General features: G+C 38.6%; 1 protein-coding gene across 2 annotated transcripts; it reads right to left on the reverse strand.

The window, feature by feature from the left end:
- Window positions 1-2,591: 2,591 nt before the first annotated feature.
- On the reverse strand, window positions 2,592-16,853 carry LOC112510173 (tetratricopeptide repeat protein SKI3). 2 transcript variants are annotated; one of them, XM_025115495.1, is made up of 22 exons: window positions 16,684-16,853; window positions 15,558-15,653; window positions 15,256-15,456; window positions 14,631-14,753; window positions 13,085-13,168; window positions 12,937-12,987; window positions 12,472-12,564; window positions 12,089-12,229; window positions 11,926-12,006; window positions 11,419-11,666; window positions 11,154-11,325; window positions 10,862-10,977; window positions 10,720-10,777; window positions 10,359-10,424; window positions 10,041-10,247; window positions 9,865-9,916; window positions 7,416-7,447; window positions 6,863-6,957; window positions 5,900-6,148; window positions 4,637-5,259; window positions 4,097-4,300; window positions 2,592-2,883 (listed from the first exon to the last, which is right to left on the reverse strand). In XM_025115495.1, exons 1-22 carry the CDS (start codon window positions 16,684-16,686, stop codon window positions 2,717-2,719), a joined length of 3,162 nt encoding a protein of 1,053 aa, XP_024971263.1. In that variant the 5' UTR covers window positions 16,687-16,853; the 3' UTR covers window positions 2,592-2,716. The 2 variants fall into 2 exon arrangements, with proteins under 2 accessions (XP_024971263.1, XP_024971262.1); XM_025115494.1 differs by having other exon boundaries at window positions 7,416-7,789.
- Window positions 16,854-17,016: the final 163 nt, after the last annotated feature.

The following is a 17,016-nucleotide window of genomic DNA, read 5'->3' on the forward strand; positions in this document are numbered from 1 at the left end:
ATTAGTGTATTTTGATTATTGGATTTGAATGGGTTGAATAGTATTTGAGTTGTATTTATGTATTTGATACCATGTAGACGGTTAAAATACTGTTATTTTTTTTGTTTAATTATTGATTAGATATTTTTAATATCGATCTGTAATAATTTGGTTTATTTAAAAACTATTAAATACTGAATGAAAAAGTTTCTATTTTGGATCCAACGTGGATGCATACTGACGAGTGAGAAAGTTTGTCTGAAGGCGTTATGACTGTTATTATAAGTTTGATGTGTTACGGTTTTTTTGAAGTTGGATAGATTAAGGGACCGTTTACTGGGAATCAGTCAAAAGGCCATCGGTTTTAAAGACGTGGTTACTTCTTTCGTTTTATTTATATGATGTTATTTTACCGTTTTACCCTTGTGTTCGAGTATAAATGAGTTATAGCTTCTGGTTGATTCAGACAGATCAAAACACAAACATTAAATATATCATATATGTTTAAAGTTTATATGAGATCACAATTTTATTATAAAAAAGAATTAGAATCTAGTTGAAAGGTTCGGGAAGCCCTTTGGGACCCGTTAAGGTAAGGATGGTGATTTGTCCCTATTCGACGGGGAACCCGGTCCACCCGACCAGAACGGGGATGGAGATTCCCTGCTAAAACGTATCCCGGGGCCGTGCCCGGGGATCCCTGGTAGACTCAAACCGGGGCCGAGGCTCTTACTCAAACCGGGGTTGTGGCCGGGGATCACCGATATACTCAAACTAACGGATATTCTTCATGGGTTTTGAACAGGGTTTGACAGAGGTTTGACCAGAGACGAGATGTTAATCCTGGTACCTGCCAAGGACCGGGGGCGGGGATTACAAAACTCGCCCCATCCCCGCCCCGTTGCCATGTCTAAGTTAAGGGATCGGCTCTAAGTAATTACGATTTTTTAGAGGACTAGGTTACGACTAGAGATAGACAAATCGGGTAACTGATTGGGCCTATCGATTCCATGAAAATTGTAGACTTCAGGAGTGAATGCTTCCTTCTTCATCAAGTATTTCATCCTCGACGTGCGAAAGTTTTTCTCCCTATTGAATAAATGTCTTGAATTCGGTCGTAGCTACCCAAACAACCCTTAGAGGCAAACCTCGAGCAACGTCAGTGCAAGTCGCGTCCATCGTTCAGAAAAAGAAAAGTAGATTACGAGACTACTGTGCTACTCCCTCCTTACCAAAATAAGGGTCCAGAATCGAAATGACACACAGTTTTAGGCATGCATAATTGTTGCACTTTTTGGTTAATGAAATGACATATTTACCCTAATTTAATTTCTCTCTTTTCATGTAACTCTTAAATATTTATGCATTAATTAAGGATACATTTGAGAATTTGGTTATTTACTTTTGAAAATGGACACTTATTTTGGGACAAATATAAATTGAAATATGGACATTTATTTTGTGACGAAAAGAGTATTTTTTTTTTTGCTAGATGTCGTTACCAAAATAAAAACGTTCCAAAATCGGGGCTTTTCGGTTATACCCTCACTTAGTTGGACAATATAATTTATGGGGGCATGAGATTCTGAACCAACATCAGAGCGGACTTGAGATCCGCCGGCTTGAAAACAAAAAAAAAATTGTGCGATGCCGCTTTTTCACGTTAAATATATCGAAATAGAAACAAATTTTATCCATCGAGCTCGAAACGGAAACTTAACTTAAATGTATGAGAGATACAGAGAGTTCGATAAAGATCTGCTCTCCTAAATTCTCAAGTCTCATTTTATCAACAAATCACATGAATACATATATTCAAATACAGAGAAAAGGTAATATAGGAGGTTCAACGAAACCTGCAACTAGAGGTGGCCAAAAATCAATCATGGGTCAAGCAAGCTCAAATCGGCCCCGGTCCAAGATTTTACTTTTGTAACCAGTCCCGGTTCCGACCGGTTCTCCTTGTACAAAGTCCAGTCTCTAGAACCGGTTCCGATCCTGGCTGGGCCCAAATCGGTCTGAAACCGTTTTTTTTTCCAAAAATTAATTTTGAAGAAGATTCTTTTAGAAAATATCTTACTGAAATGCACTTTAAAAATCCAATTGGGTCATTCAAATACACTTTAAATATCTTTTTAAGTGTTTTTTACACAAAAAATGTTCTTTTACATGTTATTATAATTACGATTTTCTAAATTTAGTATTGAAACACTTGAAAAAACTTTAAAAAGAAATTGAAAAACTTAAAAAAGACTCGGAAAGTTTTTGATGAAAAACTTCGATATATAATTTATAAAACTTGATTTAAAAAAAGATTGTGTCTAAGTATAACAGGTCCCAACCCCATAACTGGTCCCAACCGATTCCAAGCTAGGCCGGGTTATGGACCGATTTGGGTTCGGTTACACCCTTAATCGGTTACTAGCAGTTCTGGTTTCGATTAACTAGAACCAGTTAAAAAAACCAGTCCAGTTTGCCAAGTTAGGGGCTATGACCCTTCGTTTCTTTCGGTCTAGGGACCGGTTACGATCCTATCGTTCGTTTAGGTACTCCACAATTAACGAACGTATGTCCCAAACACAGTACTTCATATCTTGCACCGGATCGGGGTGGTTATAATTAGCAACTATCATGCATTCTCTAAACTTAAATTCCAAAGGGTTGGTTTTACATTCGGCATATGAACATGAAAGCTTACAAGAACATAGAAGTGTTGACTAAAAAACCGACATTAAGGTTACGAATTTTGCAAAACTTTCCAATATCTCGAACACGAAGGATTCATATGTATCGCTTGAAGAATCCATCTCAAAGGATTTTTCATTCTTGATGAAGCGTAGATAGCATCGTGCGATTCTCTTGAAATCAAATGCATCTGAAGAAACATCTCGCTCGGCCTCATCTCTGCACATACATTCCACGTTTGTGAGACAAAACAACCTTTAAGGTTCCTATAGAACAATCCTGAACGTTTCACATATGAAACAACACTTTATAAACACTGGATTTTTAAACGTCGCTTTATACGTAAAACAACACATGAAAACTGGTTTTTAAATAATTATGCGTATATATACACACATACATGTGTGATGATCCATGTCCAGCCGATATGAGGATCCACACACACCCTCTCAAAGGGAGGTTAAAGAATAAAGAGTGTGTCAAAGTCCTTAGAGGTGGAAGACACCGACTCTGATACCGGGTGAGATATGACTATGTAGAGCCCCATCGGATTACTCTCCAAAAGAGATATTCCACATTACATAGAGTGATGGTTCGTTCTACATATATACAGATCTGATAGTTCATGTCTAGCTCGTATTGGACTCTAATGGGAGCTAACGGTGCCCCTTAGAACGGAAGCATAAAAGTGTGTCGACCCCCTAGATTTGGTAGACCCTATCTCTCGTACCATGTTAGGATACGTAAGCTCCGTCAGATTACTCTACAAAAGAGTTTTTACAAAGAGAATGAGGGGTCACATATATATATATATATATATATATATATATAGGTTTGATAGTCCATGTCACAGACCTGGGACCCCAACACGCCTCCTCTAGCGGTGCCCTTGAGAACGGTGATGGAAAGGTGTCTCGACCCCCTAGATATGGTAGATCCCGGTTCCGGTACCATTTTAGGATGTGTGATAATGTTTCGACCACAAAAAAAAAAAAACTGAGGAACACCTTGGTAATCATTCATCTCTATTGTATGCACATGTGCATACCATACAGATGAATGATTATTAGGGTGTTCCTTAATTTTTCATTTTTCGGGGGTTTCCCCTAAACCTCACCCTCTCTCTCTCTCTCTCTCTATATATATATATATATATGTATATATATATATATGTAGGTGTTATGGATCGGGTTCCAGTTCCACACTTGGATGCACATTAGGATGAGATGCACCGGAGCAATCCCCGTATCAAGAGCGATTCATGGGTGGGTTTGAGATTAAAGATGATCAAGGTCCAAATCCCTTCTTACGCTTCTCACCTTAACTCTCCTTCTCACACGATCCTTCGCCTAGGTGTGATAGCTTGTGTCTAGCTAATGTAGGACTCCGTTAGAAACAAACAAACAAGAGTGCAACTAAAGAAAAGCCAAACCTGGAGGCCAAGATAACCATTCAAACTTAAGGTACTGCTCCCATTGCGCTTTGTATCCAAGGCTTGCTTCCGCTTGTGCTAGTAGCAATTGCAGGATAGGTAAAGGGGCACGGCTAATGTATCTAGCTTTCTTCAGACTCCCCACCGCCAGCAGCAAGTAGTCCGAGTTGCATTCCTGTCTCGCGAGTTCCATACAGATGGCACCTGTATGCAACCATAAGAAGAATTAAACTAAAGCTATGTAATGATATTCCGAACATTTCGGGTGCGTTTGGTACACAGACAGGACCAGACTGAATCGGATTGTATAGGTGAGACTGAGGTAGGCAGTTGAAAGAATTGTGCAAGGTTTAAGAGATTAATCCACACAGATAGCTTTATCCATAAAAGGACTTAATGAAAAACCAATGGAACAGCCCCTTAATTTGACATGGGTAGTTTGGTAATTTACCAATCTTCTCCCATGAGACAACAAGTTTTGTTCTGTCCTGTCCTATCCCACATACCAAAAACGTCCATAGGGATAGTGATGAGAGATACCGTGGCACAAAAACAGACAACTTTCGGAATCGTTTAACGAACATGCATGAGCGAAAAACTCTTCCGCACCAAGAAAATTCCCATCCCAAACAGCAATCAGTCCCTGGACAAATTTCAATATAGCCATCCATGCATTCCTTGAATACTTTATATCCTTAGAACATTCTTCAAACCTCAATTCAATTATACTTTCATCTGTCTGTAGCTCGTATTGACATTCAATATATTTAAGGCAAATCAAACCGATATGATAATCGGTTCTCAAATCCAAGCATCTCATATACTCTTCACGTAACAGGACTCGATTATTTTCTGCAGCGTAGGCACGGCATAGTAGCAAATGGGCAAAGAAGAGATACCCATCGAGAACAGAAAGCTTTGAAGCATTTTTAGCGTGATTTATGCAGCCAATGTGGTCGCCACTTTGCAAACTTATCTCGGAAGCACAAAGTAAAAGCTGGAACTTTTGATAGTGACGAGATTCATCTGAAAGAGCCGCACCAATTAGCCTTTTTAGTCCCAAACATATATGTTGATGGTATCTCTCTTCATGTGCCTTCTGAAAATAGTTGAGAATTAGAAGGTATCGTGCGTTTTTGTTCCATGGTTCTTGATGACACCACCTGTAAAAAGTTAACGGAACTATCACTGAAAGGGGACGATATTTCCCAAAATAAGAGTTACTTCTTTCACTTTTGAGATCAAACGGAGTACTAATGAAGTTCCATTTTTTTAAACAATCAAGGGAAGCTGCAAGACTTAACTTACAGAAGTTTGATATAATTGAGGGAGGTTCAGGAGAACCCCCCCCCCCCCCAAAAAAAAAAAAAANCATTTGCCTTTACACTCACATGTGTAGGGTCAGGTTCAGGGAAAAACCGCAAAAAAATGAAAAACTGAGGAACACCCTAGTAACTATTTATCTGGACGGTATGCACATGTGCATACAAGTAATTGAAGTTGTTTCTTGGTTTTAATGCACGTGTCCATGTTATGCACATATGCATACCGGACAAATTGCTTACAAATTACTTGTACGCACATGTGCATACCTCCCAGATGAGGTTACCGGGGTGTTCCTCAGTTTTTCATTCTTTTGAGGTTTTCTCCTGAACCTAACCCTAATGTAGTTTACCAAAATTTTCTCAAATATTTAATCAATCCAACCCTTTGACCTCAAAAATCAGAGTATTACTCATTTTCTACTGGAACATAGGCATTAAAACAGAACTTTTAATAAAGAAAAAAGACAAAGTACAATACTTTTGCAATAGTTTGAGCGACCCATGTCTATGTGGCGATTGGTCTTTACAGGTAGAGAAAGAGTATTTATCGTTGAAATTCCCAGTGCTGTAGCAAGCAACGACACTCGCACCAAGGATCTCAGGTGCACTCATTAAACCTTCTTCCTTGGGACATTCCGAAGGGCTGCTTCTCACAGTAAAGCATCTAGTTGATAAGTGCGTATCTTTCCGTTCATTACTAGATATTAGGAGATAACCAAGAACATTCCTGTTGGCAACAAATTTATGTTACAAATTATTTCAATAACAATTCAGCAACTTAGAGGAGCATTAAAGAAGTGATAGCTAAAGCTTTGGAAACTAATTGATGTATATGTTACCCTCCATCCCAACAAGCTTTTTTCACATGATTAAATACTATTTAACTAATATACCCGTTATCAAAACTATTGAAAGAATGAGTAATTTAGAACCTCAATTTCATATATATTCCTTTAAGATGCAAAATTTTGTTATCAAGCACACTCTTAATACTCCATATCATTTCATATGGAAATAAATGCACATATTTTGTAACATCCCAAGCAACCGTACTAGATATTGTCCGCTTTGTCCACACCTGAACTCACGGTTTTAAAACGTGTCTAGTAGAGGAGGTATACAGTTCCTTATAAGGCAACCTTAGTTCCCCTCCCCAACCAATGTGGGATCTTACAATCCACCCCCCTTGGGAGTCGAGCATCCTTGCTGGCACACCAGTCTGGTTACCGGCTCTAATACCATTTGTAACATCTCAGACCAACCGCATTAGACATTTTCCGCTTTGTCCATGCCTGGACTCATGGTTTTAAAACACGTCTACTAGAAGAGGTATCCAATCCCTTGTAAGGCAACCTTAGTTCCCCTCCCCAACCGAAGTGGGATCATACAAGAAGTATATTATGAAATCATTAGTAATCAATAACATCATCAGTAAATCTACCTTAGCAAATAACTGTTAGGATACTTGTGGAGATTTTTTTTAAGGTGATCTATTCCACTCTGAAATCCCAGGCGATGCTCTGAACCATTTTTTACCTACAAAAATAAAATACATATTCATTGGCAGCTTCAAATTTGGCATATTAACAGTCAAAAACTGAAAGCAAATAAGAGCATCTCCAACAGATTCTTCAAAATTTCTCCAAAATGGAGAATGGAACTTCAATATTTCTTAAACAAAAATACATTCAACTCCAACAGATTCTCCATTTTGGAGATTACAATTTGATTATATTATTAAAATATTCCTTTCATCTAATAAAATATTATTTCTCTTTCTAATATTTATTTTCAAAGTTTCCTATTGGTGGAAATATATTGAATATATTTCTCTCATTGTAATCATTTTTGGGGTGATCTCCATTTTGGAGAAGCTGTTGGAGCAGAAAACATGCCCAAAATCTCTATTTTCTCCAACTTGGGAAATCTGTTGGAGATGCTCTAAGATAGCTAACGGCAGGAGCAAATTAAGACAAGTGGATTAGGGAGCGTACCAATTTGCTTAGTGCTATCAGAAAATGCATTCCTGTAATTTCATCATGAGTTAGGAGGGAAGAGCGACTACTTGAGACAACTGCCTCAAGCTGATTGCTTTGATCCAAAGTATGGATGGCAGATACCACAAAACTAGCTTTTGAACTATTAAATAAATCCTTAGGCATTTTCAGTATGGTCGTCATCACTGCTTCCCGCCCATGAATGTAGTAAAGCAATCTACATATGAAGCTTATGGAGGTGGATGCCAATCTTGGTTCCAATGATTTAACACGTGCAGCTAGAATCCTAATCACAGACAAAGCCTGATCATTCTTGCCAAGTTGCCATAATGATAGAGCATACATATGTAAACCTTCCCAGTCCAGAAGCCCTGGAGTGTAATGAGGATTAAGTAATCAATTAGTTTCCATTCCCCGAGTAAAAGGACTTCAAGATGCAGTTTTTTGAAAGATAAGTGCAATACATTGTTATATTATATCACTATCACATCAAGTAAATTGAATAGATATATAAATACAAGCACTACAGAATATAAGGAGGCTGTTTGATCATGGAATCCATGGGATTTCAAGGGAATTGGAATGATCAATTCCTTTGTTTGGTTCACTCCTTGAAATGGATGGAATCTTTTGAATTCCACAAATTAATGAATTCATCGTTGCTTAGCATAAGTGAAAGAATTGAATTCCATCTCTTTGCATCCAATTTAACCAACACCGCCCACCCCTGCCCTCACCACGACCATGCTACTACTGCCACTCACAGCCCCACCCCCACCCCTAACCCTCCCACCACCACACCACTATTGTCAACCGCCACCCAACGCTACCCCTACCCCAACCCACCACTGACCACTAGTGTCTAGTCACAGCTACCACCCCCACCCTCCCCCAAACAAAGATGGAGATTCCAATTCTTTTGAGAGATTCCATTCCAATTCCTATCAACCAAACGCGTGGTCAAATTCCTTTGATGGATTTCAATTCCACCAAATTCCATTCTGCAAACCAAACACCCCCTAAGGAGTGATTATCATTCCCGTGTGTTACCAAAAAAGTGGCCCCTTTCTGGACGCAAATTTGTCCCATGAACATTTTTCTAAAGCTAGAAGGTATCTTGGTAATAGTCATTCCGTTTGTCAGAATTACCAATGTAAAACAAAATATTAGCACAAAGGTGTGTCTGATGGCTCAAGTTAATGTAGTCCTCAAAGTTTCATAATAAGACAAAAATCTTCAAGAAATTTAAAGGACCAAAGAAAAGTTTTTGTATCAGGCCATGAAACCAACTTTCAACATGCAACAAACAAAAGGGACCAGAATCAACTTCTGTCTAAAAAGGACAAGGCCGAAACAGAAAAATCCCCAAGCATCTAAAACCAACCCCGGGTTTAAAAAATAAACCCCAAATTAGGGTTTCAACCATCACTAATCAACGAGGAGTTCAGAAGAGGATGGCCTTGGAAGACGAAGCACACATGAGGCACCGCCATGCTTAGTCCACAGGCAGTGACAAAGACAATGCCTTGACAAAATCAGACTAAGGGCAGGCAGCGGTGGAAACTGGCCGCAAGGTCATCACTAATCAACGAAGAGTCCAGAAGAGGATGGCCTTGGAAGACAAAGCACACATGAGGCACCGCCATGCTTAGTCCACAGGCAGTGACAAAGACAATGCCTTGACAAAATCAGACTAAGGGCAGGCAGCGATGGAAACTGGCCGCAAGGTCATCGTAGGACAAGAACATATGGCAAAGCCGCAAAAGATGCAACAAGAATCACCAGGGCTTGGTTAGTTGCTATGCCTATTACCAGGTAAGATTCATGAACCTTGTCATGCCCACCCGGTAAGATAAGTGACATTTATTAAGCGTTCAGTAAACGACCTCTAAACCAGTGAGGTGTCCTCAAATATGCTAGACCTATTACACAATGTATTTACCAACAGCAAGCATGAGGTCACTTATTCTACTATGAACGAAGCATCAACTATTTGGATTCAAAAGCATCAAATATGGGAAGAATCATGTTAGAGCAGTGTTTCACATAACTTCCCTATTTCCATTACACAAAATTTGCTTCTCCCACATGACATTTATGTATTTGTGTGTATGTGTTTGGATGTGTCCTCATTTTGTGTTGTGGTGGGGACGAATATGAGCAATAAATTGTGATGCCTACCAGTTTCTGCTCCCCATCTATAGATGGCAGAAATAAGATCCAAGGGATTTATACATTACAGGGCCCTTATCTTTAGTTGTATTTTATGTCATTGATGATTTAGCATGAGCACCCATGTGACAATAGGATCTTTCTATAATCATCTTTGTCGCTCCTGTTGCTGCGGATGTATCAAACTTCTACACTATAGCACTTTCTTAATGTATATATGAAAAAGCATGCAACTGAAAAACAAAGATGCACCAAACTGCATGCAGATCCAAACCTGTCTTCTTTAATTCTTCACATTCCTCCACTGCCTCGTAAGCTTTGCCTCCCTGCATCAATGTAAAATAAATTTTCATAGGCTTAGAATTTGATAATTTGGAAAGCATAAAAACACAGATCTTAAATAGTTAAGCTTTTATGGGGAAAACATGAAAAAGAATATTAAATAATTACCTTACAGAGCGACCTTGCCAAATTAATTGATATATCAAGGAGTTTTGTAGTGTCACCAAAAGAAGTGTTCATTGCACAACGTGCTAACCTATACGAGGTGGTAGCAGACTGATAATCATGTCTTGCCTCACAAACAAGCCCTAGAAGATTGTGAGATTCAGGATATTGGGGTGCACGATGCAAGGCCTGACGTATGGGTCCAAATACCTGTGATAAATGACAAAAATGTAATTTATTAATACTTCTGCAGTGTAATGGAGGATACATACTGTTGTATGCTATGACATCTTTTTCGTGCTTATACAGAGTATCAAGTACCTCTGACGATGAAAGTTGACCAGAAAGCAGAGCAAGCTTTGCAAGACCCATCTGAAATTCTGGAAGCTGCACAGAAATGGTGAAGTAAGTACAATCCTGCACAAACCTGCCCGCTTAAAGTCTGCGCCTCTCGAGGATGCAAGAAGAACGCCGACAACAAAGGCAAGATTTTCTTACAAAAAAGGTACAAGAATAACCAAATTTGGTTAAAGCATCCAGCAATAGACATCAAGATAAATAAACCAAATTCCATCCAACCAAGTTCCAGCTTATACAAAATTACAAGCTAAATTGCATAAAATTTGGCTTATATACACGCACACAACGATTGTCAGAGGTTGAAAAGAGAGAGAAAGAGTACTGGTAGTATCTGCACAGCCCGTAAACAGCAATCATAAGCTTCATCTGGCTTGAGCGCCCTGAGAAAAGACATATCTAAATACAGGTACATAGTGCTAATGCTTAGTGCATTCATACATCACTTTAAGAGGAGATGAACTTGCCTAATAGACATATCTGCTGACATGCCTGCCCACGGTAATGCAAGTGAAGGATCAATACTCCTGGCACGATCAAATGCGTGCTGGGCCAATTTATTTTCACCCTGTTTTCTGTAGAGCTGTAGAAGGTGAACGTTTAGCCATAACTTCGTCAACAATAACTAATATATTATTTTGCTTAATACAAGCTCTACAAAGTTACAATGAGAGAGAGCACAAACAAGAATCACTCTTGTTCTAGAAATAAAAAGATTTACCCCAAAAAAAATCTATGATAGCCTAGTGTAAGATCTACCTTCCCAAGATATGCCCATGCAACAGCTAATGACACATCCAACTGCAGTGACCTGATAAAAGCATGTTGTTTCAATTCCACACGATGGGATAAGCATCCTAATGCAACCCAGAACTCATTGTTGGAACTCTCGAGTAATAATCCCCCTAAAATCATTTTCTCAGGTAGTTCCCTGCACAGGAAAAGATATATTTACCTAAAGAAAAGCAAGCCAAGTATCACAAGATTCAATTGGGTTACATGACTCGAAACTCAAAGTTCTTACCTTTGGATAGAATCATGTTTCTCCTCCTCCTTAAAAGAGTTTATTACATCTATTGTGACAGCAATATCTGTGTAGATGTTGGCTTGCCATGGAGCCAAATGCAGTGCCTGTTGATAGGAATGCCTGGCACTCAGTGCAGCTGAAGAGCAGGTGTTTTTCCATGAAAGGATGGAAGCAGTCAAAGCTTTCTTATCTGTTTCTAAGATGGGGTTTTCATCCATCCACGGGAAACACTTTGCATATGTAAGCTAGCAAAGAAAAAACATGTCATATTCCAAGTTAACCATATATAACATAACTCTCATAAAGAGCCTTACCCAAGACAAGAACCTTTATAAAAGATATAAAAAGAAGCAAAGAAAGAAACCAGGAGAGAATAGCTAGATCAAAACAAGGTACATACAAGATTACATTTACTAAAGGAAACAACTTTACATTCAACAATCATGTTTGGATGGTGAAGAAAACACACATACACGCTCCAAATAGTTCTTAATATGGGTATACCTGAATATCACCGTGCAACTTCCACATGCATGAAACATTTTTCGCCAAGCATGTACCAGTTTTTGCAACTTTTGACGCCTCCTATGAATTTACAAAAATTTCAAAGATGCTTTTTGGGTGTTATATTAAATTCAACACTTATAAGGGTTAAGAATTAATTTACCTCTAATATTGAAGCTCCCCATCTGAATGCACCTGAGCTTATACATTCCTTTGATAATTCAAGAAGCGCACACCCAAGTCCATAGTGTGCGGCTACATTTTCAGGTGATATCTGTAAAGCTTGCTGAAAATGCTCAGCTCCCTTCACCCATAGAGCTAGTTAGTGAAATACACATTAGATGCACTGTTATAAGCATTGGCACAGGATGAAGAGTGAAGACATCCTGCTCATCTTGTCATGACCAATAAAATAGATTTATAAGTATGAATAAGTGAGACGCAAACTACCATAGGAAGTCAACTTTCCAAATATTGAACACAAATGTGCTCAAGTGTGTTGAATATAAATTGAATTAATTGCAACTGCATATGGCCGAAGATTACCTTTCGATGTGAACCAAGCATCAAGAAGACATATCCACTCTCAACCAATGCAAATACTCGTGATTCCTCCAACTCTATAGCTCGACCATATGACTATTGATGACAAAAAAAGCCACAAGTGAGTGATCAAAGGCATTTAGCACTTGCTCAAAACAACTGTTTTAATCCACAACAAACTATGCAGGAATGTCTACCAAACCTAACAAACTTTATCCCAGAAACCATAGACATTCCACCCTAGATCAATAGACAAAACATACAAACAAGAAATGGGAATTCACTTTTTTCCAGACCATTCCAATTTAAGGGTATCAACTCTTTCTGAAAGAGATGTCAAACGTTATTTTCAAAATCATGGTGCACAAAGTATGCTTGACATGAACAAAACAACACACAGATAGAAATCAAAACTTATGGCAAAGATGGCTACATAAAAGCCAACATACAATTATAGGGAGAAAATACCTTAATGGCAGCTGTGAACATGCTTAATCGCTGATAGGCAAGACCTAAGGCCTAAAAAGCAATACAAGACAAAGATGAGGGAGCTATCCAAGTAACACCAACAGTAAGAGAAGGGGAGAACCAAAACTTTTGAGCAGAGAGTACGCACTTCCCATAAATCAGCAGATGTAGGATATCCTCTGATGGCCTGCTGAAGATTGTGAACTGCTTCAGACCACTTCTTCTGATGGACCTGCAAGTACCCTGTGTCAATGAACCCTTGCATCTATGTGGAGTAGATCAACTGGTTTGGTTCAAAAATGAGACAAAAAATAAATAGCATAATTTCAAAATGACAAGGTCATACGTAGACCCGACCTCTACCCAAGGAGTAAAGCGGTTGTTTCCTTGAAGACCTGGCTCGTGCAAAGTGTGCAAGAAAAAAAGAAAGTTTGTCCAAAAACTACGAGTACTTTTGAAAAAAAAAAAATTCAAAATGCCAGAAAGTTACGAAAAATGAAACGGAGAAGGCTGGGTAAAAGCAAACAACACCACAAAAACAAATTGCAGGCAGACAGAAACATAGCCAAGGAAAATCCCAGACCATCTTAGGACTTTGAGAACCTATTTGCCAACTCCCAAACCCTTTCTCCCATCTACCTCGCCAGCTTCCTTCCTCCCACCTAAGCTAGCTATAGGTCTCCCTTAGTCTACTACCCTAGCCATGCGTCTCCAACATTCCTATCAGAAATCATGTCCTCGGAAATTCGTAGGGTTGCCATATTTATTTTATCCGAAGTTGCTCGACCCAAGTCCTCCACAGCCTTCCCCTCCTCCTCGCCCCCTCAACAATTATGGTTTCCACTCTACTTCCGAGGCTGTCATCCATCTCCGGCGAACTTGTCCAACCCATTGCAGTCTTCCCTTCAGTTTTAGCATAACTTACATGCCACACAGCAACATGTGGCAACTCTCCGCTTCAGCCACCCGGTCTTCATGCAATATGTAATGTGGTACTCGACCTCCCCCTCCTTCTGAATCATGGAGCTTAGATACCTGAAACTGTCCTTTGGGGATACTTTTGCCTCCCAATGTTGTCTTTCACCACCTCATCAAGACACTCCCCAATGAAGTTGCACCAAATGTATTCAGTATTTGAGCAGCTAACATATAGGCCCTGAGTTTCCAAAGCAGCCCTCCACAGCTCCAACCTCTCCTTATCTTACAATACTCAAAAGTTAAAAAGAATATAAATAAACACTATTAAGGTCAACAAACATCATGGTGATATAGATGAATCTCTTTGTCTGTCTCTTCGAGTAATGTCAAAAAAACTATAAAATCGAAGGAAAGAAAACCGAGAACTATTAGTTGTTAATATCCTTAATTGAAGTAGCAAATTAAAATGGATAATTGATCAAGTATGCTACTAGTTCTTATTCTTCTTTCGATCTGTGAATTGAAGAAGGTACACGAATCAAGTTGCCACTATTTAATTTAAATTTGTTGATCATAAAGGGCTGTGGGAAGAATTGAGACTAGGAAATTACACTTGGTATAAAGAGAAGTTGAGCATTTCGCCACTCTTTCAGGTTATCTTTGAATCCATGTTTATACTGCTTACTGTAAAAGTAGTGCACATTCGGGAGAGTTGGGGCCTAAATCTAAAGCCAAAAAGAGTAAGAATAGAGAAGCAGGAACAAGATAAAAAGAACCTGTAGAAAACCTAGTCTACGAAATGCCCAAAAGGCCCTTGGCGACTTCCCTGAAGCTTCACGACAGACAGCAACCTCCAAGCTCTCTTTTCCTTCTTTGTCCAACAAATCACACATCGACTCCTGCAAACCAAACATAATGGGAGAAAAACCAACTGAGAAGTCAGATTATTATTAATGATAAAGCCCACAATTTGCAGCAATCATGGTCCATGTGAGGTTCAAGGTCAACCCTCTCAAGCCAAAATAAACAAGGACGTGTTGTTTAGCTTACTCTACTTCATTTTAAAAAAAATTGCATATCAGTCTGGAAAATCAGTTTTTGTAATTGTAAAAGATTTGAAATTTTCTCTTACGGTATTGTAGTGTAGTCCACTGAAGAGGAAATAAAAAATTATTTACCATCTATATGGATATAAAAGTTGGCAATTTTGAGTATTGAGTTGAATCTTAGTTAAGTCCATCTGAACAACGAGGTCCAGAATCAATCACTTGAATGGGTTGAAAAATCTTGCAATGAGAAAACACAACTACCATGCTGTTATCACGATATACATTCACAGGGAAACGAAACATAATCAAATGAATGCACAAAGTGAGGTGAAATGTTAAAAATAAGACTAACCCCAGATTCAGAATCTTGAGGAGCGAGATTGAGAGCTCTCTGATAACACTTGAGAGCTCTCTGAGTATCAACTCTGCTATAGTAATGGCCCAAATACCTAAAAGCATTTGCATCTTGTGGGTTGAGTTTTGCTGCAATCACAAAATGCTCTGCCGCCTTTTCCTTAGATTCTTCTCCAATCCCCTTCCACAGGAACAAACCCTGCATTCATAAAAAGAATATATATATATATATATATGTATATATATCGTGGCACCCAAATTTTTAAGTTATAATCTGAGGACGTTGAAAGATTTTGTTACAAGATTGAAATGGAGGGAAGGGTCTTCAGAGTTGGCGGCAACAGCTTCGGTTAACTGTGTGAAAACAGAGTCTTCTTGACCGCCCTTTTCTTCTTCCTAACAATAAGTTGGAGACAACATAAGATATAAAATACATCCAAACACACACACATCAAACTTTGAGGATAGGTCTGTTCATCGGTTCAAAATCAAATCAATTAGCACCGAAAAATGAAAACGGATGCAATCGAAAACCAAACCAACATGAATCAGTTCAGTTCCAATTTAGAATCAGGTTTGGTTTAGAGAATGAAATATACAACCATGTTACATACGTTAGGAATTAATTTAAGAAAAAATTACAATATTGATGAAGATTAGAGAACTGAAAATAAAGGAAACAGATATCAAAGGTACTTTTCCTAAAATTCTGTTTGGCCTGTTTATATCGTAATCATAACTTCCCCTCAATGAATATGCGGTTTAGAATGGCCATTGAATCCAAATGTTAACCATCTGGAGTCGTAATACAAAGAAGTTTTGTGGTATTACATACTATAATTTATTAGAATGATTCCCCTTTTCAGTTGATTTCATTCAACAAATAACCAAATGAAACAGTTATATTCACTTATATCAATCTAAGCAAACCGTGAAACAGTTGCTTAAAGTTGGGTTGGGAAATTGAATTTGACTTGGAACTTTACAATGTGATAGGCACATGAAGCTTATACGGCCTTATCATGATCCCACAAGAAACAGAACCTCATACAGAATGCAGATATGGTGAAATACAATCTGGAGTACTTGCTACGATATTCATCTTAATAAACTAACAATCAAGTGATTTAACATAATGCACGTGGCCAACTGTCAGAACATAGTTCTCGAACTGCGCCAAAATTCAAAGACAGTTAAGAATACATACAAATTAAACAGTTAAGTTAACAAATTCTTTGGCGATCAAAAACCCTAATAAGTAAACCGCAATTACAAGAATTTTATTAGGGTTTCAAAGTTTAAAAATTCCAGTGCTCTTTCTCTGTTTCTTTAAACCAGGATCTTTTCCTTTTTGAGAAATCAATGCAGATGAATGATTGAGCTGATGAAAGTAAAAAAATAACGAAGTAGAAAGCACGAGACTTGCCATTCAAGATTTCAAGGTTTTCGAGCAATGGACAATGCGATGCGAGTGTGCCACAGCGACGATGCGAGCAAGCGACTTGGAGACTTCGAGATGCCGGTGATAGTGAAGTGGATATAGGACGGTGGCTGCCGGCGGCGACGAGTATACGAGATGTGAAGATACAATTCCAGAGAAAAACAAACGGAGGAGGAGAAGGTTTGAATGTTTGACCGTTCGAGACCGAGCTGCTGTGCAAGTGTTCTGCAAATAGAAAAATGAGTAAATTACATTTATAGTCCCTGTGGTTTGTTAATAGTTTCATTTTTTGTCCCTGTGGTTTAGAACTTATGACTT

This window comes from Cynara cardunculus (genome assembly GCF_001531365.2).
Source record: "Cynara cardunculus var. scolymus isolate 2C chromosome LG 3, CcrdV1, whole genome shotgun sequence".
NCBI lineage: Eukaryota > Viridiplantae > Streptophyta > Magnoliopsida > Asterales > Asteraceae > Cynara > Cynara cardunculus.